Genomic DNA, 27,370 nt, shown 5'->3' with positions numbered 1-27,370 from the left:
TACAGATACATTTTATTATTTTGCCATCTTCCCAACCTTATTATCCATTTCTGTACACTCTGAAAAACATTTTATCACCAGTTTTTAAATACTTGGTCATATTTATAGCATTTTCCCCTTTTTTTTTCCTTCCAGGTAATAATCTGTCAAAAATTGACCTATTATTTCTTACGAAATACAGTCCAACAGGCAACATAGATTTGGCATTACACAGTAAACTCTCAGGAATTGTTGCAATGCTACATCATCCTTTACTTCATTTCTGGATTTCACTATTACCCTTTTGAACGTGTCTACAAAGTGTTCAGTTTGTCCATTCAATCTTGGGTGATAGGGAGGAGTAGTGATATGTTGAATTCAGAACATCTTGCAAAATGTCTTAAATTCACTTGCAGTAAATTGTGTACCATTATTGGAGACTATGGTGTATAGAATACCATACCTTGCAAAAAGTTCATGTAGAAAATCCACTGTAACCGTGGAGGTTGGTTTTCTACATTTACACATTTCTGGCCGTTTTGTATAGCTATCTACCACTGTTAGATAATATGATCCATTTAATAGTCCTGCAAAGTCTATGTGTAGCCTGGTCCATGGAATATCAGTCTTGGGCCAAGGTTGATATTTTGTAGATGGTGATTTCGCTGCAAGAACACAACCTCTGCAGGATTTTATCAACTTCTCAATACCTGGATCCAGTTTTGGCCAGTAAACATAATTCCTTATAAGTGACTTCATCCTAGAAATTCCTGAATGTTCAGTGTGATGTGAAATTTCTTTAACATTTGATTTTGTAGTGAGACAGGCATTACGGCTCACTGTGCATACATAAACACATTATCACATATCAAATACAAGTTCAAAATGGTGTTATGTCCAGCAACACATTTTTTTATGTGTTTCTTCAGATCCCACTATTTTTTCATTTTCATGATAAACTTGTCCATCTCTGCCTTAATTTTTATTTCCTCCAATTTGACAGGTAATTCATGCTCAACGGTGCACAAAATTTCTTCTAAAACATTTTGGCACTTGTCCAACCAGTTCCACTTAACGTCTTTTTTTAACTATTTATTCAGGGGTGCTCTCAAATCATGCTTATTTGGTATGTATCCCTGGTAGTAATTTATGGGCCACCAAAATAGCTGTAGCATTGTAATGTTTGTCGAGGGAGACATATTTTTTATTACACTCACCCTTGATGGGTCTGGTCAACATCCATTTTCTTCAATAATCTGCCCTAGATATTTTATTCTTGGCATAAAAAAATTCACACTTTTCTTCATTGAGCTTAAACCCATAATCTTTTATTTTTTCAAAGACCTTTTTAACACGTTGACCACAAGATTCACTTTTTATGAGGTGCAAGAGAGGCTGTGTGGTAAGAAGCTTGCTTCCCAACCATATGGTTCCAGGCTCAGTTCCATTGCATGGCACCTTGGACAAGTGTCTTCTACTATAGCCTTGGGCCGATCAAATTCTTATGAGTGGATTTGATAGACGGAAACTAAAAGAAGCCACTTGTGTATGTATATATATATATCGACGCTAAACGACGATGATGATGATGATGATATATAAATATATACACACACACATATATATATAAGTGTATATTTGTGTGCCTATCCCTCACCACCACTTGACAACAGGGTGTTGGTGCGTTTATATCCCTGTAACTTAGCGGTTCGGCTAAAGAGAGCAATAGAATAAGTACCAGGCTTAAAAGTACTGGGATTGATTTATTCAACTAAACTTCTTCAAGGTGGTGCCCTGGCATGGCTGCAGTCTAATGACTGAAACAAGTAAAAGAATAAAAAAATGTTGACATGGTAAGCTATTGTAAAATATGAACCTGTGAACATAGTATCCATAACTTGTTGGAAAATACTGGTGCTACCTTTATACCAAAAGGAAGTTGATTAAATTCATACAGTTCTTTATGGGTATTTATCGTTAATAATTTTGAACATTCCTCATCAATTTGTACCTGCAGGTATGCTTCAGATAGGTTCAACTTTGAAAAAATTTTCCTTCATTCAACTTCGAGAAAATTTCTTTTGGACTTGGTAAAAGATAATTATATGGCATCAAACATTCATTTAACCCTATTGAAAGATCAGCACATACCCAGATTTTATTTTATTTTTTCTCTTGGCGTAAACTGTTGGGAATGCCCATTCAGTGTAATCAATTTTTTCAATAACTCCAAGCTTTTCAAGTCTATCATTAACTTGTTTCAACACTGCAAATGTACAATCCTTTTTGGTTTAATTTTTGGTATAGAATTTTCTTTTACTTGAAACTTTACCTTTGTTTTGGTCAAAGACAATTCATCAGATAAACTTCAGGAAAAATATTATAATTCTTCATTTAATTCCTCCGATGCCTTATTTGTACTGGTGGAAGAACAATTCACACTTTTACAAAAAAATTTTATGATAAGTTAAATAATTCCATCCAGTCTGTTCCAAATAAATTTGTATTTTCAGCACAAAATCTTTGGCATTTAAGGTTTTTTCACAAAATGTAATATTGCTTATCATTTTGCCCTTAAAATACAATTGTTTTTCAAGAAACATCATGTGCAATTTACGATGAAATCTTCATCATTTTTAACCAAATTTAAATGCTGCCTGCAGGTATTGAACAGGGAACTTCTTTCACTGAAAATTTTCGATAAAATGTTAATTCATTATTTACATTTGACAGATATTTGTCCTCATCATCTTGTTTGTTGTTAACACAACGTTTTGGCTGATATACCCTCCAGCCTTCATCAGGTGTCTTGAGGAAATTTCGAACCTGGGTTCTCATTCCTAAAGTATTTTCGATGTTATTATTATTATTCAGGTCACCTCCTGCTTGTGGGCATATGGCATAGTGGTTAAGAGCGCAGGCTACTAACCCCAAGATTCCAAGTTCGATTCCAGGAGGTGACCTGAATAATAATAATAATAACATCGAAAAATACCTTACAAACGAGGACCCAGGTTTGAAATTTCCCCAAGACACCTGATGAAGGCTGGAGGGTATATTAGCGGAAACGTTGTATTAACAACAAAGAAGATGAGGACAAATATCTGTCAAATGTAAATAATGTACATAATTCCTCATATCTTAAATATAGAAAATGTTGATTGTTTCATTGAAACAAATCTCACCTGGTTTCTTTGGCAGAATATAATTACAATATTTTTTGTCTTCAACAGGGGATAACTTTCTTAAAAGCAGTTGCACTTTTTTCTTGTCAGTCCAAATGCTACATTCTTCTTTGAAGATTTCTTTATATCTTTGAAAATATGCAGGGAAAGTAATTCCTTCTTCTGGATTATAAATGAACACTCCAATCGAGTTTGCCACAATGTCCAGTGTGAACTATCTTGAAGTACTTTTAGCCTTCTTCAACATTAATCCCAGCAACTGTTGTTGTTGCTGATGCAGCTGCTGCAACTGCACCATGTGGGCCAATAAATCCTCCATGTTAAAGATTTTTTTGTTTGGTTTCATACCAAAAAAATTCATTTGTCCAACATGAGCTTCAAATATTTCATCACTGCTTTTATATCCTTCGTTAAGGATATATGATTGTAACAAAGTGGGGATAAAGCAATGTATTCACAGATGTAACTTCCAACATGCACTACTCCAATGCCTTCCATATGTCTTAGCGAGACACATTACTCTTTATAAGAGTTCAACAAGTTCACCTTTTAATCACACAGGGATGTTAATGTCTATCACCATAACAGTAACTCTAAAGTACTTCAAATTATGAAATGTGTAACTTTGTTTTCTATCTTTCTATGTTTGTTTATGTATGTATAGATGGATGGATGCATGCATGCATGCAGTGCTGGATTTACTATTAAGCAAAATATCAGCATTATCATTTATGTCTTCCTTCCATGCTTGCATGGGTCAGCTAGTTTGACAGGAGCTGGCAAGTCACAAGTCTATGCCAAGCTCTACTGCCTGCTTTGACATGGTTTCTACAGCTGATTGTTTTTTTATGTGGCACCACTAGTAGGGAAGCCACCAATTAACTTGCAGCACAAGCCCCCTTCACTGATGGGGATTAGCATTGAGAAAGATTACTTAGTGCCAGGTAATAAGAAGTTATTATCTTGCATGTCTTGCAATAGAAGAGATACTTCAGTTGGAGAGAGAAGGAACAGAGAAAGAGATAAGATGGTGAAGATGTGATGGGATGGGGATTGGATAGTAGGAATGGTTGAGTCATTTCACAAGGTTGCAAAGATGGAGAAGAGGAGAATGGAGTGAGTGAGCACAGATAAGGGGAAGTGCTGTCAAGAGGATATGTTGTAGAGAAGAGATGTGACAGGAACACAGTGTGCAGATGTGTTTGCAAGGGATGTTGAGATAATTGGATATCGGGGAAAGGTTTGTCAGGAACAGATTGCATGGACATAAAGGACATGCCTTTTTGGCCTTGATTTTATTTAACTGGGTGGGTCTTTTCAAGCAACAACAAATTGCCAATTAACTCATTTGTCCTCTCCTCAGTGAGGCTCAGCATGTGAAGATTATTTTTCACCACTTGGTCCCACATTTTCCTTGGTCTCTTTCTTCTATGTGTTTCCTCCACATATTGAAACTAATACACATGCATAAGCGAGCACGCACGCACACACACACATACACACACACACATTGACAAATATTATTTGACAATAACCTTGGGATAACTAAAGTAATGCCTTGTAAGTGGATATATGTATGTGTATGTCTGTGTGCTTTGTCATTGTTTACTTAGGTGGTGGAGTCATTGTTTATACATGTTGGGTCATTGTATGAAATATCATCATCATCATCATCATCATCATTTAGCGTCCGCTTTCCATGCTAGCATGGGTTGGACGGTTCAACTGGGGTCTGGGGAGCCCGAAGGCTGCACCAGGCCAGTCAGATCTGGCAGTGTTTCTACAGCTGGATGCCCTTCCTAACGCCAACCACTCCGAGAGTGTAGTGGGTGATTTTATGTGCCACCGACACAGGTGCCAGACGAGGCTGGCGAACGGCCACGCTCGGATGGTGTTTTTATGTGCCACCGACACAGGTGCCAGACGAGGCTGGCAGACGGCCACGCTCGGATGGTGTTTTTATGTGCCACCGACACAGGTGCCAGATGAGGCTGGCGGACGGCCACGATCGGATGGTGTTTGTTACGTCCCCAAAGCACGGAGGCCAGTCTATGCGGTACTGGCTACGGCCACGTTCGGATGATTTTCTTGTGTGCCACCGGCACTGGTACCACAAAGATACAAATTCCATTGATGTTCATCTACTTTGATTTGTTTTGATTTTGATTTTCACTTGCCTCAACAGGTCTTCACAAGTGTCACAAGAAGGAAGGTATGCACAGGTGGACTGACTACGTCCCAGGTAGGGGCCACGGGTTATGGCCTGACTAGTCTTGCCGGGTCTTCGGATGGTGTTTTTATGTGCCACCGACACAGGTGCCAGATGAGGCTGGCGAACGGCCACGATCGGATGGTGTTTGTTACGTGCCCACAGCACGGAGGCCAGTCGATGCGGTACTGGCTACGGCCACGTTCGGATGGTTTTCTTGTGTGCCACCGGCACTGGTACCACAAAGATACAAATTCCATTGATGTTCATCCATTTTGATTTGATTTGATTTGATTTTGATTTTCACTTGCCTCAACAGGTCTTCACAAGTGTCACAGGAAGGAAGGAAGGTATGCACAGGGGACTGACTACGTCCCAAGTAGGGGCCACGGGTTATGGCCTGACTAGTCTTGCCGGGTCTTCGGTTGTTCATCCATTTTGATTTGATTTGATTTGATTTTGATTTTCACTTGCCTCAACAGGTCTTCACAAGTGTCACAGGAAGGAAGGAAGGTATGCACAGGGGACTGACTACGTCCCAAGTAGGGGCCACGGGTTATGGCCTGACTAGTCTTGCCGGGTCTTCGGTTGGTGTTTTTATGTGCCACCGACACAGGTGCCAGATGAGGCTGGCGAACGGCCACGATCGGATGGTGTTTGTTATGTGCCCACGTCACAGAGGCCAGTCGATGCAGTACTGGCTACGGCCACGTTCGGATGGTTTTCAGGATGAAAAGTACCTTGCTTAAAAACAAGAACGGGTTAGCAACACAGAAGGTTCTGGCTATAGAATACTGCCTCAACAGTTTTTGTCCAGTCCCTGGCAGCATGGAAAAAGTAAACATAAAACTGATGGTAATAATATATATAGTTCACTACTTCAGGTTATATTCTCATTTCCCCTTTGTGTTCCCTTTCTTGTATTGACATCTTTTGCTTATAATATCATTTCCTCTTTTGTTCCAGTAATTGTATAAATATTAATGATGATTTCACACATTGACAGGAGAAGGTCACATTAGTATGTGAGGATGTGGTTATTGAAAATCAATTTTAGTATATTTTATACATTGGCAGTGCAAGACCTCATAATAGTAACAGAGGAGTAGTGTAGTCACTATAATAAAACCCTGTTATATGATTACTGAACATTTCATACATATTGGTAGTACCAGACTTCATATTATTAGTAGAGAAATGATGTAATCTTTATAATAAAACCTTAGGACTTGACTGTTACATATTTTAGCCATCTCTGGAATGACACAGATAAAGTTGACATTTTGCTTTGTGCTTTCCACTTGTGGACAACCTTGGTATGTGTTTAATTTTCATGGACTAATGCTGAGGTGGTTTCTTGTTGACTTCTGATGGTTTTTAATTTTTTCACAGGAACCTAACTTGTTGGCTATATACACTCAGAACATAAAAGGACAGACCAAATATTTTATCAAGTATTTTAGCTAATGCTATTATAATTCTGCCAATCTACTCTCCTTGACTGGTACTCTATCAACCTCGAAAGGATGAAAGGCAAAGTCGAACACAGTAAAATTTGAATTGAGACTGTAAAGAACCACAGCAGATAGTCCAAGGCATTTTGTTTGATATTTTAACAATTCTACCAGTTTACCACCTTAACTTGATCCTGCTGGGATTTAAATTTAGAATGCAGAGACAAATTTGAAATTTGCTCATGACAGAAAGAATTTTAAGTATTGTATACTCACCAAGCATTGCTGTAGACACTGGAAAAAATTACAAATTTTTTAAACAATCATTTAAGGAATTATGCAAATTTGGAAGAGTATATTTTGAAAAACATATTTACTCAAAAAATACAAACATGTAGGAATAAAATTATATTTTAGGTTCTGTATTTGTTTGCTTATTTTTGCACTCCAGCTGAAGTCTCTTGTGTGTTGCTTGGATATTACAAATCTGAATGAATCAACATTCCTTGCCAACTGACTTTCTAAAGCAATTTATCCTAAATATTCTGATTTCATGTGATTGACATGTATTAATAAACTCAAGTGGGGCTAGGTTCTCAGGTCACAGATACTCTATGTCACTGTGTCTCAGTCATATAGGGTATCAGTGGACAATATGTTGGTGTATTTACCAAATAATAATTGTTACAAAATAATAATTATAATTAAAGAAAATTGAAATAGCAATGTCTACCAGGTGGTATCAAAAAGTTTCCGAACTAGTTCTGTAGCATGCTAACAGATGGCAGTACATGGTTGCATGCACAATGAGAGCTAGCAGTGACCTTCATGAGGCAATGTGCCAAGTGACATGGCTGTGTTTACTTTGCAAGTTGTGAAGTTTGTGTTTTTGTGATCATATGTATGCTGTAGTCTACGATTTTTGTCATGGACAGGAAGTTGGAACAAAGAGCCAATGTAAAATGTTGCATTAAACTTGGGAAGTCTGCTACAAAGACATTGAGCATACTTTGATAAGCTTACAGCAACAAGGCAATGAGTTATATGCAATGTTTTGAGTGGCACAGGTGCACAACAGAACCACAATCAAGAGCATGATCATTTTTTAAAAAAAATCTGTGGTACTGTGCATCGAGAATTCCTCCTGTAGGGTCAAGCATTCTACTGCGATGTTTTGAAGCATTTGAGGGAGGACATTTGGCGAAAGTGACTGGATCTGTGGAGCATGAAGAATTGGATTCTTCACAACAATGCACCCTGTCACTGAGCTCTCCTCATTTGTGAGTTTCTCATCAAAAAGAATATGGTATTGCTTCTACACTTGCCATATTCACCAGATTTAGCACCTGCAGACTTTCATCTCTTTCTCAAGATGAAAATGCAGCTTAAAGTTCGCCATTTTAACACTTTTGTCAAGATAAAGAGCGAATTGCAGAAGGTCCTCATCTTGCTTACGGGAAATGTCTTCCAGGCTAGATTCCAAAGGTGGCAGGAACACTGGGACTGTTGTATTGCTTGCTGTGCAAGGTGACTATTTTGAAGGAGGTGATGTTAAAACTTGTATAAATAAGGTTATTTTTAATTAAACATGACTAGTCCAGGAACGTTTTGATACCACCTCTTATATGAATTTTTAAATGACTAATATGACTACACCACAATTATAATATCAATAATGTATGGTGCAGAAAATAACAAATATCTGTAAACATGTTGATAATCTGATTGACAAGAAATGAAGTTTGCTCTATTTTGCTAACTCTGAAGATATATCCAGATGACTGCATATATGTATGTATACTAGACATTCTAGACTGCTAATGATCACATGATTGCTCTAATTGTATTGCACATCTAATTCTGCCACTTCTCATGTATAATCTAACTGAACAAAAATCAGGCTCCATTTCTGCTTCACTGATGATCGTTTAGTATTGGGAGGGACATCTATTTATTAAAACAAATCATCTAAGCACATACTACCAATGCAAGTATATGTGTATTTGCATATACGCATACATACTGTTTGGATAATGTGTGTGTATGCATGCATATCTAGCCTAGCTTTTAGAAAAGGTTTACCATATCCGTGTTTGTCATAAGAGGTGACTAAAAAGTTTGACATCAGGAAGGGCATCTAGTCATAAAATACTACCTTGAAAAGTCTTGTCCAATCCATGCTGGCATAGAAAAGTGAATGTAAAAGCAATGGTGGTGATGATATACATATATGTAATTTGTGTGCATAAATATATGATTTATGTGTGATATATATATATTTATATATATATATATGTGTGTGTGTGTGTGTATGTATGTATGTATTCATATATGAATAAATATTTTCCTCTTTTTATTTCAGACTGAATATGAAGGTCAAGTGAAACAGTTGCTGACAGTGTTAGAGAAAGAGCATACTGATGCTATAGTAGTGGCTGGTGGTGATGGCACATTGTTGGAGGTAACTACTATCACTGCCTATTATTAAATCATCTCTTCAAAGAACGTTGAGGAATGTATATTGATAGTCTAATCTGAGGATAGCTTCCTCCCTTCTTCCCACTAATTAAAAAGACCCTGAAGAATGTCATGACTAAGCTATTAAAAAGAAAATTAATTTTCCCATTATGCTAAAGTTTCAAACATAAATGTTCATAAATGAAATATTGATAGAATGTTTAAATTTTAGTATATGTAACCAGGGTTTACATAAATATATTAAAGGAAAATGGACAACAAAACCAAGACAGTATGAGTATATCAGGTCATATTAATGTAGTAATTTAGAATATTTAATTAATGTAGTAATTACTACAAAAATGTAGTAATTAATGCCTTACAACTGTTTCTGGGATATCCCAAGTGATGGGTCAACATCTCCATACACTGGGTATTCTGTCATCAGAGACAAGGTGTGTATGAAAAATACTGCCTGGATTTACCTGGGATTATACTTAATGGGCTATACCTTCATGGAAGTATGGACTAACTTCCATACTCTCTGGAACAAGATGAGCTGTGAACTTTTTTCTCCTGTCTTTATTCTTCTATCTACTGTGAATTCTCTGCCTGGAACTTTCCTGCATTCACACCTTGTCTTTTGACATTGATTATTTCTACTTCTCTATTTTTTTATTCATCTTACTCTCATTAAATATTCTAAATTCCCTGAGATACTTGTCCTGCCTTGGTTTTGTTATCCATTTTTAAAAAAATATACCTGCTGACTCGGAAGCCTACTATGGTTCCCTAGCTCCAACTTTAGCTGTGAACTTGGAACATAAAAGATGACTAATTATAGCACTTACACAGTGTACCTATTGGTTTAGATCATCAGTGAACTAAAACCCTCATATTCTTTATATATATATAACTAGCAGTTAAGACCAGTTTAACCCGGTCTGTTTGGATGATGTGCATTTTCTGTTAGGCATAATCTATAACAGCATTTTTCAACCATATCATTTCGGGTCCCCCGTTTTGACTGGAGCCTCCAGCTGTATGAAAATTCCCCCCCCCCCCTCGTCAGAAAACAGCTTCAGGAGTTGTAAAGAAAGAATTTGTACATAGTCTGTTTCTGAGGGCTATTTGTATTGGACCTGTGTAATCATTCAAACATTTATTTAATTATGAACATAGAAAGAAATTATATATTAACCCTTTCGTTACTATGTTTCTGACCAAAATACACCCCTCATGAGTTTCAATTAAATTCTAAAATAATCATGAATCTAGGCTTGTTTCATTAAATAACTGTAACTTTTTTACTTATCAACATATTAATATATTTGGAACATAATTAAAGAAAGGGTTCTTAATCAATTCTATTGCATAACTTTTATCTCAAAGTGACTTTAATTACAGGTAAATCCAGGTAAATTGAGCAAAAGGTAAAAATATTAAAATTTTAAATTGAGCAAAAGTAAAAATATTAAAATTTTGTTTAAACATCACCATAGAAAATGAATCATCAGCTAATATTCAAATGGGTATGCAACAAAATTTTGATAAAGAAGAATTGTGCACATCACTATATCATCAGTTGAATTTAATGCACAACAGGTGTACCATAAAGGTGAAATAAACTGAAATATTGAAATCCACCGTAAGTTTGACCGAACTAAAGAAATCGGTCAAAAAATAATATACGGCCCTGGTTATGGTATGGAAGTGATAAATTCCAGACCACATCGTTCCCTAGGCCATGCTGACTAACATTATTTTCCCTGTATAAAAACTAAATCTACGCAGTACCCAGTATTTGCTTCACAAATTTTCCAAAATTTGAACCCCCATTTTGTGTTTGTTTACATTCTGCGTAAGTTTGTTTCCGCATTGATCGCTTCAAACAATAACTTCCAGACCACATCATACCCTAAGCCATGCTGACTAACATTAGTTTCCCTGTATAAAAACTAAAGGTACTTGTTAATTGTCGTGGTCCCGGTTTTGCACACGCGAATTCGCGCGCGCGCGCGCGTCAGACGTAGGTACTCGATACTCGAGATCCTACGAGGTGACTTGCGCATGCGCAGTGCGCGATTCGCGCATGCGCGTTAAACCCCCCCCCCCGGAAAAAAAAAGGATTTTTTTTAAAGATACCTTTCTGCTTTTTAAGACAAAAAGGTGTTGGATTTAACTAAAAATATATATATGTGTGTGTGTGTGTGTGTGTGTATATATAACATATTCAATTTTACACAAAAAAATTACATAGTCGCTTTCCTCGCGGATTTACAGATAAATGAATTAATTACTATTTTACAGAATAAAATTAATGAATTAATTATATAAATTAAATAATTCTTGAAAATTAATTATTATTAATACTCGAGATCTTACGAGGTGACTTGCGCATGCGCAGTGCGCGATTCGCGCATGCGAGTTAAACCCCCCCCCCCCCCGGAAAAAAAAAAGGATTTTTTTAAAGATACCTTTGGTCGCTTTCCTCGCGGATTTACAGATAAATGAATTAATTACTATTTTACAGAATAAAATTAATGAATTAATTATATTAATTAAATAATTCTTGAAAATTAATTATTATTAATAATATTTTTTGAACAAAGTAAAAAGTAATTACTTTTTTTTTACAGAAACGCGAACGGGGAATTTTCAGTTTAAAGTTTATAAATAAATACATTTCATGTGTAATGTAAAATAGTAGTCAATTAATTAAATACCTTCTTTTTCTGGGGTATTATTCTTGTTCAAACTCGTCACATATTTGTAACTTTTCGATGTAAACCTTTCAAAGTAAGTCTTAAAAAGTTGCGGCAGCTTAGCAGAAATGTCACGTTATAATTTCTACCATGCAATGGTTTCAATACACGCGGGAGATCATACCCCTTCAAACTTTATATCATTCTGAAACATCTTTCAGAATATTCATCACACGACCGTTTTCATTTTGTCCAAATATTTTTTTCCACAGAAATTCATCAGAATTGTGGCGATTTTATGACAGTGTAGCAAATTAGTAATCAACTAATTAAATACCTTCTTTTTCTGGGGTATTATTCTTGTTCAAACTCGTCACATATTTGTAACTTTTCGATGTAAACCTTTCAAAGTAAGTCTTAAAAAGTTGCGGCAGCTTAGCAGAAATGTCACGTTATAATTTCTACCATGCAATGGTTTCAATACACGCGGGAGATCATACCCCTTCAAACTTTATATCATTCTGAAACATCTTTCAGAATATTCATCACACGACCGTTTTCATTTTGTCCAAATATTTTTTTCCACAGAAATTCATCAGAATTGTGGCGATTTTATGACAGTGTAGCAAATTAGTAATCAACTAATTAAATACCTTCTTTTTCTGGGGTATTATTCTTGTTCAAACTCGTCACATATTTGTAACTTTTCGATGTAAACCTTTCAAAGTAAGTCTTAAAAAGTTGCGGCAGCTTAGTAGAAATGTCACGTTATAATTTCTACCATGCAATGGTTTCAATACACGCGGGAGATCATACCCCTTCAAACTTTATATCATTCTGAAACATCTTTCAGAATATTCATCACACGACCGTTTTCATTTTGTCCAAATATTTTTTTCCACAGAAATTCATCAGAATTGTGGCGATTTTATGACAGTGTAGCAAATTAGTAATCAACTAATTAAATACCTTCTTTTTATGGGGTATTATTCTTGTTCAAACTCGTCACATATTTGTAACTTTTCGATGTAAACCTTTCAAAGTAAGTCTTAAAAAGTTGCGGCAGCTTAGCAGAAATGTCACGTTATAATTTCTACCATGCAATGGTTTCAATACACGCGGGAGATCATACCCCTTCAAACTTTATATCATTCTGAAACATCTTTCAGAATATTCATCACACGACCGTTTTCATTTTGTCCAAATATTTTTTTCCACAGAAATTCATCAGAATTGTGGCGATTTTATGACAGTGTAGCAAATTAGTAATCAACTAATTAAATACCTTCTTTTTCTGGGGTATTATTCTTGTTCAACTCGTCACATATTTGTAACTTTTCGATGTAAACCTTTCAAAGTAAGTCTTAAAAAGTTGCGGCAGCTTAGCAGAAATGTCACGTTATAATTTCTACCATGCAATGGTTTCAATACACGCGGGAGATCATACCCCTTCAAACTTTATATCATTCTGAAACATCTTTCAGAATATTCATCACACGACCGTTTTCATTTTGTCCAAATATTTTTTTCCACAGAAATTCATCAGAATTGTGGCGATTTTATGACAGTGTAGCAAATTAGTAATCAACTAATTAAATACCTTCTTTTTCTGGGGTATTATTCTTGTTCAAACTCGTCACATATTTGTAACTTTTCGATGTAAACCTTTCAAAGTAAGTCTTAAAAAGTTGCGGCAGCTTAGCAGAAATGTCACGTTATAATTTCTACCATGCAATGGTTTCAATACACGCGGGAGATCATACCCCTTCAAACTTTATATCATTCTGAAACATCTTTCAGAATATTCATCACACGACCGTTTTCATTTTGTCCAAATATTTTTTTTCACAGAAATTCATCAGAATTGTGGCGATTTTATGACAGTGTAGCAAATTAGTAATCAACTAATTAAATACCTTCTTTTTCTGGGGTATTATTCTTGTTCAAACTCGTCACATATTTGTAACTTTTCGATGTAAACCTTTCAAAGTAAGTCTTAAAAAGTTGCGGCAGCTTAGCAGAAATGTCACGTTATAATTTCTACCATGCAATGGTTTCAATACACGCGGGAGATCATACCCCTTCAAACTTTATATCATTCTGAAACATCTTTCAGAATATTCATCACACGACCGTTTTCATTTTGTCCAAAAATACATTTGGGCGATCATACCCCTTCAAACTCTATACCATTCGGAAAGATGTTTCAGAATATTCATCAAGCAATCGTGTGCAGTTTGCCCATATTGTTCCTTCCACAGAAACTCATCAAGGTACGAGTTCACCATGGTGGAATGTACCCCCATCATCGTTTTAAATTTTCTTTTGGCATTCTTCCAGTAACATTCCACAGAATTTGTGTGTACACCTGTTAGCGGATCCACAAAATTCTGGGAATGGTTTACTGTGAAATGGATGTATTTTGGTGTCACATCCATTTCTGCAATACCATTATAGGCGGGCCAGCAATCCGAATGAATTGTTGTGCCCGGTCTAATAAATTTTTTGATGATGGGTAGCAGAGTTTCCGAGGAACGGTCAGCTACGAACAGTATGAAGCCTTTTTTGTCTTCTCTGTCGTAACCTCCAAAAACCCATCTCTCTTGTGGCGTTCTCCCTCTATTGTATTTTCTCTTACACATCAGACTTTCATCTACTTCAACAACGTGTCCGACACCACCAATTTGGTATGGATTGTTGATTAGATTATTGCTACAGATATCTCGCATGTATTGATACCATTGAATAACGCTAGGTTTTGACAATCCAGTCATTGCTATTGCTCCTGTTATTGTTAGGTTACTGCCCCAACAATATATAACATGAATGAAATCGTGCAGTTTCAATCTGCTATTTTCGAGATACGATTTCTTTCTAATCGACTCTTTTTCCCCTTTGTGAGTTGGGCAGCGAAAAATTTTTTCCTGGTTGTGTTTTATAAGAGTCATCTCTCTATGGCATTTTGAGCAAATTGGAGTTGAGGAACTCAACACTTTTTTGTCCTTTAGGAATGAATAGATACTGTCAAAGTCTTTTACGATGCTTTCTATCTCATACAACATTTTTTCTTAATTTAACTCACAGTTCAACTGATGAAGATAAACTGAAAATAAAGTTATTTTCAGTATCAGTTAGCTGACTATCATTCAGTTAGCTCTGATTGGTTAGATTTTAGAACTTTCTCTGTCCCCTCTTTCAAACTAATTTTTGTTGTGGGGGGGGGGAGAAAAATGAACGATTTAAAATAAATATATCTTAATTGTAGTGTGAGAAAAGTATATATATTCTGATGATAAAATATATTCTTTCAAAAACATTTGTAGTCCTACTATGAAAGATTGTTTTGGGCTGAAACCCAAGTTAACGAAAATACATGAATAAGGATTGACTGTCATGATGTTGAGTCTTATTAGATTCTTGTCCGATTCAGTATATTTGTCATGTGCTTTCTGAAGTAGGCAATAAAAACCTTATAAACAAACTGTTATCTACATAATACTGTGGTAATTAGACAAACATTAACTGAAATTAATTATGCCTTTCCTAACAGAAAATGACATAATATGTATTTATTATGTGAACATGTAAAGGAAACTGAAAATTGTGATATGTTCCTCTCATTACTGGCACTTATTAACTTGAGAAAAATAAAAAGGCCACATATAGAATGAGATATTCGAAAATAAAAAATGTTAAAAGATACTCCTCGGATTAAAATCATGACAAAGATTTTCAAAATCCCTTTTTGCGATAGATGGAGATTGCCTGAAGTAAATAAGGGAGAAGGAGAGAGAAGACAGCAGAAGGAACAGCATTGATGAGTTTCTGTGAAAAAAAATATTTGGACAAAATGAAAACGGTCGTGTGATGAATATTCTGAAAGATGTTTCAGAATGATATAAAGTTTGAAGGGGTATGATCTCCCGCGTGTATTGAAACCATTGCATGGTAGAAATTATAACGTGACATTTCTGCTAAGCTGCCGCAACTTTTTAAGACTTACTTTGAAAGGTTTACATCGAAAAGTTACAAATATGTGACGAGTTTGAACAAGAATAATACCCCAGAAAAAGAAGGTATTTAATTAGTTGATTACTAATTTGCTACACTGTCATAAAATCGCCACAATTCTGATGAATTTCTGTGGAAAAAAATATTTGGACAAAATGAAAACGGTCGTGTGATGAATATTCTGAAAGATGTTTCAGAATGATATAAAGTTTGAAGGGGTATGATCTCCCGCGTGTATTGAAACCATTGCATGGTAGAAATTATAACGTGACATTTCTGCTAAGCTGCCGCAACTTTTTAAGACTTACTTTGAAAGGTTTACATCGAAAAGTTACAAATATGTGACGAGTTTGAACAAGAATAATACCCCAGAAAAAGAAGGTATTTAATTAGTTGATTACTATTTGCTACACTGTCATAAAATCGCCACAATTCTGATGAATTTCTGTGGAAAAAATATTTGGACAAAATGAAAACGGTCGTGTGATGAATATTCTGAAAGATGTTTCAGAATGATATAAAGTTTGAAGGGGTATGATCTCCCGCGTGTATTGAAACCATTGCATGGTAGAAATTATAACGTGACATTTCTGCTAAGCTGCCGCAACTTTTTAAGACTTACTTTGAAAGGTTTACATCGAAAAGTTACAAATATGTGACGAGTTTGAACAAGAATAATACCCCAGAAAAAGAAGGTATTTAATTAATTGACTACTATTTTACATTACACATGAAATGTATTTATTTATAAACTTTAAACTGAAAATTCCCCGTTCGCGTTTCTGTAAAAAAAAAGTAATTACTTTTTACTTTGTTCAAAAAATATTATTAATAATAATTAATTTTCAAGAATTATTTAATTAATATAATTAATTCATTAATTTTATTCTGTAAAATAGTAATTAATTCATTTATCTGTAAATCCGTGAGGAAAGCGACCAAAGGTATCTTTAAAAAAAATCCTTTTTTTTTTCCGGGGGGGGGGGGTTAACTCGCATGCGCGAATCGCGCACTGCGCATGCGCAAGTCACCTCGTAAGATCTCGAGTATTAATAATAATTAATTTTCAAGAATTATTTAATTTATATAATTAATTCATTAATTTTATTCTGTAAAATAGTAATTAATTCATTTATCTGTAAATCCGCGAGGAAAGCGACTATGTAATTTTTTTGTGTAAAATTGAATATGTTACATATACACACACACACACACACACACACACATATATATATTTTTAGTTAAATCCAACACCTTTTTGTCTTAAAAAGCAGAAAGGTATCTTTAAAAAAAATCCTTTTTTTTTCCGGGGGGGGGGTTTAACGCGCATGCGCGAATCGCGCACTGCGCATGCGCAAGTCACCTCGTAGGATCTCGAGTATCGAGTACCTACGTCTGACGCGCGCGCGTGCAAAACCGGGACCACGACAATTAACAAGTACCAAAACTAAATCCACAACAGTACCCAGTATTTGCTTCACAAATTTTCTAAACTTTGAACCCCCATTTTGTGTTTGTTTACAATCTGCGTAAATTTGTTTTCGAAGTGATCGCTTCAAACTAGCATACTGAAAAAAATAAAAGTCTAATGGTTTCACTTCCTAAGAAAGGCTATAGATAAACTTTATCTCTTCAGAAAAATTGCTAATAAAAACATTAAAAAATTTTTTTACTTCATTCCGATGTAAAATCGTCTTTGAGGTCGCCATCGCCGATTTGTTTCTTCGGAATCGCTTTCATTTTCGGATAAAAAAAATCCTATTCATTATTTTGTACACCACGTGCTTCTGTACCTATTTCATTCTTTTTCTCGATATCTCCCTATTTTCTGTTGAAAAAGCTTTAAATTCGGAATCAATGCTTGATAACATGAAACTCCTATCCATTTTCAAAGTTGAAGAAAAATCGATGCCGAAAAAAATGTGGAAAAAAATCTCCCAAAATTCAGGGAATTAAAATTACACGTTGATTGTTGTACAAAACTGTAGATGAACTGTTTACGAAGTATAATCATGTGTTTTCACGAATGTACTAAAGAGATTTGTTCTGATATTCTCATTTAAATATGAATAGGTAAATACGGGCGGTTTGGTCACATTAACCAAAATTTTTTTCGGGCGGCTTGGTAACGTAAGGGTTAATCCCTATTTTTGTAAACAGTTGCATCCATAAAAATTTTATTTGCAGATAGCAGAAATTGAAAGAAGATATGTGAAATGGACGTGTGTGTATGTATGCGTGCTTGCACGTGTGTATGTGAGAGAGAAAGAGGTTGAGAAAGAGAGATAGAGTGAGTGAAGTGAAAATATCTTCGCAGAAAACAGCTTCAGGAGTTGTGAAGAAAGAATTTGTATGTAGTCTGTTTCTGAGAACTATTCTATTGGACCTCTGTCTAATCACGTCTTTTAAGGTACACACACATACATAGAAAATGCGAGGTCATAGTAGAAAATTTTTACAATAGTTGATTTATGGAAAAGATTATGTGAAATTTTTGAAATGCAAATCTGTGAATGAAAATGAATTTCAGACGCCTACATGGTTGATAGACCTGGTACAATTAGCAGCCAAATCTCCCTCAAAACACCCTACTGTATTAATCTGACAATTCTGCATATTACGTAATTTTGAATGAAAAACTGTAACTAAAGATGAAGATAATCAACCCCACAAAGAGGTGAAAGAAGAGAGATAGCATAGATAAAGTTTTGGCTGGCTGTCATCCTGTAGTCCCCTTGTTGCTAGCAGAATGGTATATGGCGGCTGTGTGAGCAACTGGTTGTTTTAATGGAGGAAGAAAGAAGGAATGGAGTTTTAATCGATTTTCTCTGTAAGTATGGGTGCTTGGAAAAAAATAGAAGAGGCATGAAGAAGTTGACATTAAGAATTGCTTTAACAGTTAGGAAATGTTTGACATTTCATTCATCACCAAAAAATGAAGCTGTAAAAATTTACAGGGAAATTGTATATAAGAACAATTGCAGCGTGGAAGGTGTTTGTAAGCCATTTAAGAAACACACAAAAGACGTTCGATTCACTTCAACATTTAAGTTTAATTTGTCAAAATATTTTCATCACTTTAAGACCACGACCTGTTCACTGACAAAAATCCGTGCTGCATCTCAGAGGTGCAGCACAGATTTTTGTCAGTGAACAGGTCGCAGTCTTAAAGCGACAAAAATATTTTGACAAATTAAACTTAAATGTTGAAGTGAATCGAACGGCTTTTGTGTGTTTCTTAAATGGCTTACAAACACCTTCCATGCTGCAATTGTTTTCGTTTCAGCACACGATCTCAGATCAAATCACTTGCTATGCAAGTACATCTCTGTATATAAGAAGTAAAACAGAAATGATTTTTAACTGTACTGTCAAAGTTCTGCAACTTAATAGCAGACGTTTCCAATTTAAGAAAAGTGAAGATAAAAGGTAAAGTGGAGAAGTATAGAAGAAGTCATTGTTATACGCTTATAGAAAAAATAGACACGTACCTTTTTAGAGAAGAAAATGTGAGAGCTATTGTATTAGACATCTGTGTAATGAGAGAGCGGGAATTGAATATTAATAGGGTTTATATATATACAAATTAGCTAAACTTATATAATTTAACTTATGTCAACATTTAATTTTTCACTCATCTATGTAGTTAATCAATTTTTTATTATTAGATAATAATATCTCCTTAAATTCATTAGTACATAATAAGCAAAAATTACTACCTATTCGATAAGGTTTTGCCTTAAAAACTATCTCCCAATTTAATTTATACTTAATACGTTTAGATTTTAGTTCCAATATATATTTACTAAGGCCAGTAGAATTAATTAAATTTCTATTCTTAAAAGAATTTATGTGTTGAGCCACCCTTAATTTAATTTTATTGGAAGTCAACCCTATATAAATCACATTTAAATTATAACCATTCCTATTATTATCATCAAATACATTTATATACTACATCATCAAAATTACATTTATTATTAAATTTACATTTAGTCTTGTCTCTACATGTACAATTAATTATATTCTGGTCTTTATTCATCATCATCATCATCATCATTTAGCATCCACTTTCCATGCTAGCATGGGTTTGGACGGTTCAACTGGTGTCTGGGAGGCCAGAAGACTGCACCAGGCCCAGTCTGATCTGGCAATGCTTCTACGGCTGGATGCCCTTCCTAACGCCAACCACTCCATGAGTGTAGTGGGTGCTTTTTACGTGCCACCAGCACAGGTGCCAGACGGGGCTGGCAAACGGCCACGGTCGGATGGTGCTTTTTATGTGCCACCAGCACAGGGACCAGGCGAGGCTGGCAACGGCCACGATCAGATGGTGCTTTTTACGTGCCACCGGCAAAGGGGCTAGGCAAGGCTGGCAAAGGCCACGTTTGGATGGTTTGCTTACGTGCCCCCAGCACTGGTATCACAGCTACAAATTCCATTGATGTTGATCGATTTCGATTTTCACTTGCCTCAACAGGTCTTCACAAGTAGAGTTTTGTGTCCCAAGAAGGAAGGTATGCATAAGTGGACTGGCTACATCCCAGGTAGAGGCCATAGGTTATGGAATCACTTGTCCTGCCAGGTCTTCTCACGCACAGCATACTTCCAAAGGTCTCGGTCTCACTCTCCTCAGTGAGACCTAAAGTTCGAAGGTCGTGCTTCACCAACTCGTCCCAGGTTTTCCTGGGTCTACCTCTTCCACAGGTTCCCTCGACCGCTAGGGTGTGGCACATTTTCACACAACTATCTTCATCCATTCCTGTCACATGACCATACCAGCGCAAATGTCTCTCTTGCACACCACAACTGATGCTTCTTAGGTCCAACTTTTCTCTCAAGGTACTTACACTCTGTCGAGTACGAACACTGACATTACACATCCATCAGAGCTTCATTTCTTGCAAGCTTACACATATCCTCAGCAGTCACAGCCCAAGTTTCACTACCATGTAGCATGGCTGTTCGTACACATGCATCATACAGTCTGCCTTTTACTCTGAGTGAGAGCAGGAGTAAAAGCTCTCTGAACTTTGCCCAGGTTATTCTTACTCTAGCAGCTACACTTTCAGCACACCCGCCCCTGCTACTGACTTGGTCACCTAGGTAACGGAAGCTATCAACTATTCCTAGCTTTTCTCCCTGGAATGTGGTGGAAGTTGGTCTCTGCACATTTTCAGTGTTTATTGCTCCTGAGCATCTGCCACATACAAAAACTATTTTCCTAGTTAGCCTTCCTTTGACATTGCTGCACCTTTTATGTGTCCATAGCTTACACTTGGTGCATCTTATAGAGTTTCTACCTACGCCTTTTCTACAGATCGAGCAGGGCTATCTACCTGAAGGCGTTTGTGATTTGTCTACCTTCCTACTTATTAGAACTTTGGTTTTAGCTAGGTTGACTCTAAGGCCCTTTGATTCTAAACCTTGCTTCCACACCTGAAACTTCTCCTCCAGTTCTGATAGTGACTCAGCAATTAGAGCAAGGTCATCAGCATAGAGGAGCACCCAGGGGCATCCTGTCTTGAATTCCTCCATTATTACCTGGAGGACTATGATAAATAGGAGGGGGCTGAGGACTGAACCTTGGTGGACCCCTACCTCTACCCGGAATTCTTCACTGTACTCAGTGCCAACCCTCACCTTACTAGCAGCGTCCCTGTACATGGCTTGCACAGCTCTCACTAGCCATTCATCTATCCCTAGTTTCCTCATTAACCACCAGATAAGGGATCCGGGGACCCTGTCGAAGGCTTTCTCCATGTCAACAAAAGCCAGGTACAGGGGCTTGTCTTTGGCTAGGTATTTCTCCTGCAGCTGTCTTACCAGGAATATAGCATCAGTAGTACTTTTCCTTGATACGAACCCAAACTGCATCTCATCTAAACTAACTCTCTCTCTAATTAGTTGGGCTTTGACCCTCTCCGTAACCTTCATTACCTAATCCAACAGCTTGATACCCCTGTAATTATTTGTATCTAGGGCGTCACCTTTACCTTTGTAGCAGTTGACAATGGTGCTGCTACACCAGTCATTGGGAATGACTCCTTCGTGTATCACCTGGTTAACTATACGGGTGACTAGGCTATAGCCGACACTACCAGATATTTTGAGCATCTCTGCAGTAATTCCTGATGGGCCTGGGGCTTTCCCTGTCTTCATGCTTCTAATTGCTTTAACTACCAAGGAACTGTCAACTCGGATAGCTGGTCCCTCTGTTGGGTCGACATTCGGCAGGCTCTCTTTATCCCATTCATTTTCTTTATTCAGCAACCTTTCATAGTGGCGTCTCCAAACCTCTCTCTTTGCATGCTCATTTAGCGCAAGTGAACCATCATTCATGCGAATACATTTCTCTCCTACCACATCACGATTCTCTCTCACACACTGTCTTGCAACACGAAATACCTCAAGTCTTTCATCCTCACGACGCAGAACATTGGCAAATTTTTTTCTTATCTGCTTCCCCTCTGGCTAAATACACCTGCCTCCTAGCTTCCCTTCTGGCAGTCTGATACACTTCCCTGCTACCACCGTTCTTCCAGTCCTTCCAAGCTTGTTTCTTTATTATTGGAATAATTATTTTATTTGTTCTTGTAAAGCTTATTCAGCTTAAATTTATTAAAAGAAGAAATAATGTTACCAACATTATTAGTATTAGAATAACCAACTCCAAAATTATTACTAGATAAAATGTTACTATATTTTTTATCTCTAATGAATACTTCAATTATATTTAAATTCTCTTAAATAATGTTTGTTTTAACTTGAGCTCCATAAGGAATAATTAACCAAATTTTGCTCTTATTCATCATCATCATCATCATCATCATCGTCCGCTTTCCATGCTAGCATGGGTTGGACGGTTCAACTGGGGTCTGTGAAGCTGGAAGGCTTCGTCAGGCCCAGTCAGATCTGGCAGTGTTTCTACAGCTGGATGCCCTTCCTAACGCCAACCACTCCGTGAGTGTAGTGGGTGCTTTTTACGTGCCACCTGCACAGGTGCCAGACAGAGCTGGCAAACGGCCACGAACGGATGGTGCTTTTACGTGTCACTGGCACGGGGCCAGGCGATGCTGGCAACGGACACGAACGGATGGTGCTTTTATGTGCCACCGACACGGGGGCCAGACAGAGCTGGCAAACGGCCATGAACGGATGGTGCTTTTACGTATCACCGGCACGGGGGCCAGGCGAGGCTGGCAATGGACATGAACTGATGGTGCTTTTACGTGCCACCGACACTGGGGCCAGACAGAGCTGGCAAATGGCCACGAACGGATGGTGCTTCTACGTGTCACTGGCACGGGGGCCAGGCGAGGCTGGCAACGGACACGAACGGATGGTGCTTTTACGTGCCACCGACATGGGGCCAGACAGAGCTGGCAAACGGCCACGAACAGATGGTGCTTTTACGTGTCACCGGCGCGGGGGCCAGGCGAGGCTGGCAACAGACACGAACGGATGGTGCTTTTACGTGCCACCGACACGGGGGCCAGACAGAGCTGGCAACGGCCACGAACGGATGGTGCTTTTACGTGTCACCGGCATGGGGGCCAGGCGGGGCTGGCAGCAGATACGAACGGATGGTTCGCTTAACCACAGCTGCAATTCCCACTGATGTTGATCGACCTCAATTTTGGTTCTGCTTTCTGATATATGATTTGATTTGGTTTGATTTTGGTTGTTCTCACTGGTCTTGCCGGGTCTTTTCGTGCACAGCATACTTCCATAGGTCTCGGTCTCTGGTCATTTCCTTGGTGAGACCTAAAGTTCGAAGGTCGTGCTTCACTACCTTGACCCAGGTTTTCCTGGGTCTACCTCTTCCACAGGTTCCCTCAACTGCCAGGGTGTGGCACTTTTGCACACACCTATCTTCATCCATTCTCGCCACATGACCATACCAGCGCAATCGTCTCTCTTGCACACAACATCTGATGCTTCTTAGGACCAACTTTTCTCTAAAGGTACTTACACTCCGTCGACTATGAACACTGACATTACACATCCAACGGAGCATACTAGCTTCATTTCTTGCGAGCTTACGCAAATCCTCAGCAGTCACAGCCCAAGTTTCACTGCCATGTAGCATGGCTGTACGTACACATGCATCATACAGTCTGCCTTTTACTTTGAGCGAGAGGCCTTTTGTCACCAGCAGGGGTAAGAGCTCTCTAAACTTTGCCCAGGCTATTCTTACTCTAGCAGTTACACTTTCAGCACACCCGCCCCCGCTACTGACTTGGTCATCTAGGTAGCGGAAGCTATCAACTACTTCTAGTTTTTCTCCCTGAAATGTGATAGAAGTTGGTCTCTGCATATTTCCAGAGTTTATTGCTCCTCAGCATCTGCCACAGATAAAAACTATTTTCCTAGTTAGTCTTCCTTTGACATTACTACATCTCTTATGTGTCCATAGCTTACATTTGGTGCATCTTAAGAGTTTCTACCTACGCCTTTTCTACAGATCGAGCAAGGCCATCTACCTGAAGGCGTTTGTGATTGGTCTACCTTCCTACTTATTAGGACTTTGGTTTTGGCTAGGTTGATTCTAAGGCCCTTCGATTCTAAACCTTGCTTCCACACCTGAAACTTCTCCTCCAGTTCTGATAGTGACTCAGCAATTAGAGCAAGGTCATCAGCTTAGAGGAGCTCCCAGGGGCATCCTGTCTTGAATTCCTCCGTTATTGCCTGGAGGACTATGATAAATAGGAGGGGACTGAGGACTGAACCTTGGTGACCCCAACCTAGAGCAAGGTCATCAGCATAGAGGAGCTCCCAGGGGCATCCTGTCTTGAATTCCTCCGTTATTGCCTGGAGGACTATGATAAATAGGAGGGGACTGAGGACTGAACCTTGGTGGACCCCAACCTCTACTCTGAATTCTTCACTGTACTCGATGCCAACCCTCACCTTACTAGCAGCGTCTCTGTACATGGCTTGTACAGCTCTCACTAACCATTCATCTATCCCTAGTTTCCTCATTGACCACCAGATAAGGGATCGGGGGACCCTGTCGAAGGCTTTCTCCATATCGACAAAAGCCAGCTGTCTTACCAGGTAAATAGCATCAGTAGTACTTTTCCCTGGCACGAACCCAAACTGCATCTGATCTAAGCTAACTCTCTCTCTAATTTGTTGGGCTATAACCCTCTCCGCAACCTTCATTACCTGATCTAGCAGCTTGATACCCCTGTAATTATTTGTATCTAGGGTGCCACCTTTACCTTTGTAGCAGTTGACTATTTTGCTGCTACACCAGTCATTGGGAATGACTCCTTCGTGTATCACCTGGTTAACTATACGGGTGACTAGGCTATAGCCAGCACTACCAGATATTTTGAGCATCTCTGCAGTAATTCCTCATGGGCCTGGGGCTTTCCCTGTTTTCATGCTTGTAATTGCCTTAACTACTAAGGAACTGTCAACTCCGATTGCTGGTCCCTCTGTTGGGTCAACATTCGGCAGACTCTCTTTATCCCATTCATTTTCCTCATTCAGCAACCTTTCATAGTGGCGTCTCCAAACCTCTCTCTTTGCATCCTCATTTAGCGCAAGTGAGCCGTCATCATTGCGAACACATTTCTCTCCTACCACGTCACGATTCTCTCTCACACACTGTCTTGCAACACGAAATACCTCAAGTCTTTCATCTTCATGGCGCAGGACATTGGCAAATTTTTTCTTATCTGCTTCCCCTCTGGCTAAATACACCTGCCTCCTAGCCTCCGTTCTTGCAGTCTGATACACTTCCCTGCTACCACCGTTCTTCCAGTCCTTCCAAGCCTGTTTCTTTTATCTAATAGCCCTATCAACAGTATTGTTCCACCACCACGTTATTTTGGGTCTTGTGGGGACTTTGCACCAGCCACAGATCTGGTCAGTGGCTTTCAGCAGGTTGTCCCTTAGAAGCGCCCAGTTATCTTCTACCCCATGTGTAGCTATACCCCCTTCTATTTCGTCAAAGGCTTCAAGTAACATGTCTCTAAATCTCTGTCCATTTGCAGGGTCTTTAAGCTTCCAGACCCTTCTTCTCCATGTTGGTCGTCCTCTTAGTCCTGATTCTAAAGTCACTGACTACCAGTCTATGTTGTGGGGTACATTCTTCGCCTGGGAAGGTTTTGGCATTCATAAGCAGCCATCTTTCCCTTTTTCTGGCAAGGATGTAGTCGATTTGGCTAGTATGCTGGCCCGAACGGTAGGTGACGAAGTGGCTTGTCGGTTTCCTGAAGTTAGTGTTGCAAACCATAAGACTATTCGCATCACAGAACTCCAGCAGCCTGGTTCCCTCCTCATTGCAAGAACCATAACCATAGCCTCCATGAACGCCATAGAAGCCCTCAGCATATCGTCCAACATGCCCATTGAAGTCACCAGCCACAAAGAGAAGGTCCCTGTCGTTCGTCAATGAGGTGGTCTGCAGTAGGGTGTCATAGAAACAGTCTTTCTGTCCATCGGGTAGCTCTGGCTGAGGGGCATAGGCCGATATAATAGTTGCTAAACTATGATGGAGCACTAAACTAATCTTCAGTATTCTGTCGCATACTCTGACTACCTCGATTACCTTACCTACCCATTTTTCGGCAATAAGCATACCCACTCCCCCGAACCCTTCCGTATTTCCAGCCCAGAAAATCTTGTACCTCTGTCATTTACCTGTGAGGAACCTAGCAGAACCTCCTCTCCACCTCACCTCTTGAATACAGCATATATCCACACACCTCCGTTCAAGCAATTCAACGATCTCGCCAGATCTGCCTTTCAGTGTGCCAACATTGAGGGTGCCAATCCTGAGGGAGTGGGAGGCATTGGACCTAGTAGCATCATGAACCTGAAAAGAAAACTCGCGTTTGGCAGGATTCATAAACAGACAATTAAACCTAAGTTCAAACCGCGTATGTTACGAATATATCTTGCAATGAATGACCACTACCATTTATGGAAGGAGGAGCAGGTGGCGTAAGACCTTGAAGTGGGCATGGGAGACAACAGGGATGTGAAGTGTACATGGGAGACAGACGTGTACATGGGAGACAGACGTGTACATGGGAGACAACAAGGATGAGAAAATTTTGGACTTCCTGTAGCGGTATTTATATTATATTTATTTTTTATATTAAACTAGCAGTATTGCCCGGCGTTGCTCGGTTTGTAAGGGAAATAACTATAAAGCATTTTTAGAGAGTTATAGCCAAAAAATAGCAAAAAAATGCATTAAAAATGGAAAAAAAATTATAGTAAATTTTTTTTAAATCGTTGACTCATCGTAGACATTTTTAGAGAGTTACTTCCCTTATATAATAGCAAAAAAATGCATTAAAATGGAAAAAATGATGGTAAATTATTTTTAAAATTGTAGACTCATCGTAG

The 27,370-nt window shown here is 38.2% G+C and overlaps 1 protein-coding gene and 1 long non-coding RNA gene across 2 annotated transcripts in view; both read left to right on the top strand.

Moving 5' to 3' along the window:
- LOC115221812 (acylglycerol kinase, mitochondrial) overlaps nucleotides 1–27,370 on the top strand; it is a 118,908-nt gene that overhangs the window by 48,740 nt on the left and 42,798 nt on the right. The window contains exon 3 of the mRNA XM_029792045.2: nucleotides 9,190–9,288. Within this exon, the coding sequence (XP_029647905.1) occupies nucleotides 9,190–9,288 (99 nt within the window). The remainder of the gene's footprint in view (nucleotides 1–9,189; nucleotides 9,289–27,370) is intronic.
- On the top strand, nucleotides 167–8,760 carry LOC118766928. Its single transcript, XR_005002834.1, has 3 exons — nucleotides 167–180; nucleotides 4,117–4,118; nucleotides 7,564–8,760. It is a non-coding gene; the product is annotated as an uncharacterized LOC118766928 (long non-coding RNA).

Source organism: Octopus sinensis, linkage group LG18 (assembly GCF_006345805.1).
Source record: "Octopus sinensis linkage group LG18, ASM634580v1, whole genome shotgun sequence".
In the NCBI taxonomy this organism is placed as follows: domain Eukaryota; kingdom Metazoa; phylum Mollusca; class Cephalopoda; order Octopoda; family Octopodidae; genus Octopus; species Octopus sinensis.
The sequence above is the reverse complement of the archived record's forward strand: the minus strand, read 5'-3'. Positions and strand labels throughout refer to the sequence as shown.